Source organism: Pteropus vampyrus, unplaced genomic scaffold, assembly GCF_000151845.1.
Source record: "Pteropus vampyrus isolate Shadow unplaced genomic scaffold, Pvam_2.0 Scaffold597, whole genome shotgun sequence".
NCBI lineage: Eukaryota > Metazoa > Chordata > Mammalia > Chiroptera > Pteropodidae > Pteropus > Pteropus vampyrus.
Genome location: NW_011889378.1, coordinates 79,597 through 81,012, shown reverse-complemented (window position 1 = coordinate 81,012; position 1,416 = coordinate 79,597). Strand labels below are relative to the sequence as shown.

General features: G+C 55.4%; 1 gene segment (V, D, J or C); it reads left to right on the top strand.

Moving 5' to 3' along the window:
* Positions 1–677: 677 nt before the first annotated feature.
* LOC105308609 overlaps positions 678–1,416 on the top strand; it is a 20,055-nt gene continuing 19,316 nt past the window's right edge. The window contains 2 exon segments of the V gene segment in view: positions 678–771; positions 883–1,209. Coding sequence covers positions 726–771; positions 883–1,209 — 373 coding nt within the window.

Below are 1,416 nucleotides of genomic sequence, written 5' to 3'. Positions count from 1 at the left end.
TGTCTGCCCTGACCCCAACCAGCCTGTCACACCACCCAGCACAGTCCACACGGAGGTCGCTTCTACACACATCCACATTTTCAAGATTGGGAGAGATACTATTTTGTCTAATTCTAGGACAAAATATTGGAAGTCAAAATACTGAGAAGACTTGGGAATATGCTCCAAATGAAGTAACGAGAAAAAAACAAACTTTACAGTCAAGGGAGCTGGAGACAGACACACCCTGTAGTCTGAGTAGAGCATGAAGACTTGCTGAGGTGGTGGGGAGGCCACATGAAGTGACAGCTATCGTGGACCTCAGGCAGGGGGACAAGGGACAGAGCAGTGGGGAGGCAGGAGCTGTCTCTGAAGGGCTCTGGGCACCAAGTCACACAATAGTGTGTTGGACGTGGACACCAGGGGGCGCTCAGGGCCTGCTCTTGAACTAAGTGTATTCAGAGCTGGGACAGCCACCTGGCATTGTCTGGTGCCCTCTGCTCAGGCTCACAGCTATGACCATCCACCGGCCAGGTCACACACAGCCCCACCCCTTTCAACCCCCTGACACCTTCAGGCAGAGGGGCCTGACCCTGGTCCCTGTGAGGGATCAGAAAGCTTTGGGTCTCATTTGCATGAGTGGACCCTCCCTCTGTCAGAGCTTGAAGAGAGGAGGGAGAGACTTGGGGGAAGCTCTGCTTCAGCTGTCGCGACACAGAGGGCAGGACGCGGTGATCATCTCCACCATGGCCTGGTCCCCTCTCCTCTTCACCCTCCTCGCTCACTGCACAGGTGATTGGATAGGGTACATTGGAGGGGACCGTGGGAGGTCACGTGGGGCCTTGCTTGCTCCTCTTGTCTCTAGCCCCAGCATCACCATCTGTGTGTCTCTCCCTCTTCCAGGCTCCTGGGCCCAGTCTGTGCTGACCCAGCCGTCCTCAGTGTCTGGGGCCCCGGGACAGAGTGTCACCATCTCCTGCACTGGAAGCAGCTCCAACATCGGGGGTGGCAATAGTGTTAACTGGCACCAACAGCTCCCTGGAGCAGCTCCCAAAACACTCATCTATTATAATAACCGACGACCCTCAGGGGTCCCCGACCGATTCTCTGGCTCCAAGTCTGGCAACTCAGGCTCGCTGACCATTAGTGGGCTCCAGGCTGAGGACGAGGCCGATTATTACTGCTCAGCATGGGACGATAATCTCAGTGGTCACACAGTGCTCCAGACCTGTGGGGAAGTGAGACAAAAACCGGCTGTTTCCTGTGCAGTGGGGCTTCCCTGAGCCGACCCCACTGCTCTGACCAGACAGCTGCCTTATTTGCTTGACCAAAAAGTGAGGTGAGACCCACCCCAGGGACTTTGTCTAGATAACATGCCCTTGTCCTCTCTAAATCTGTCCCCAAAGCCTGTCCTTGTTGGCAACACATTGACTGATT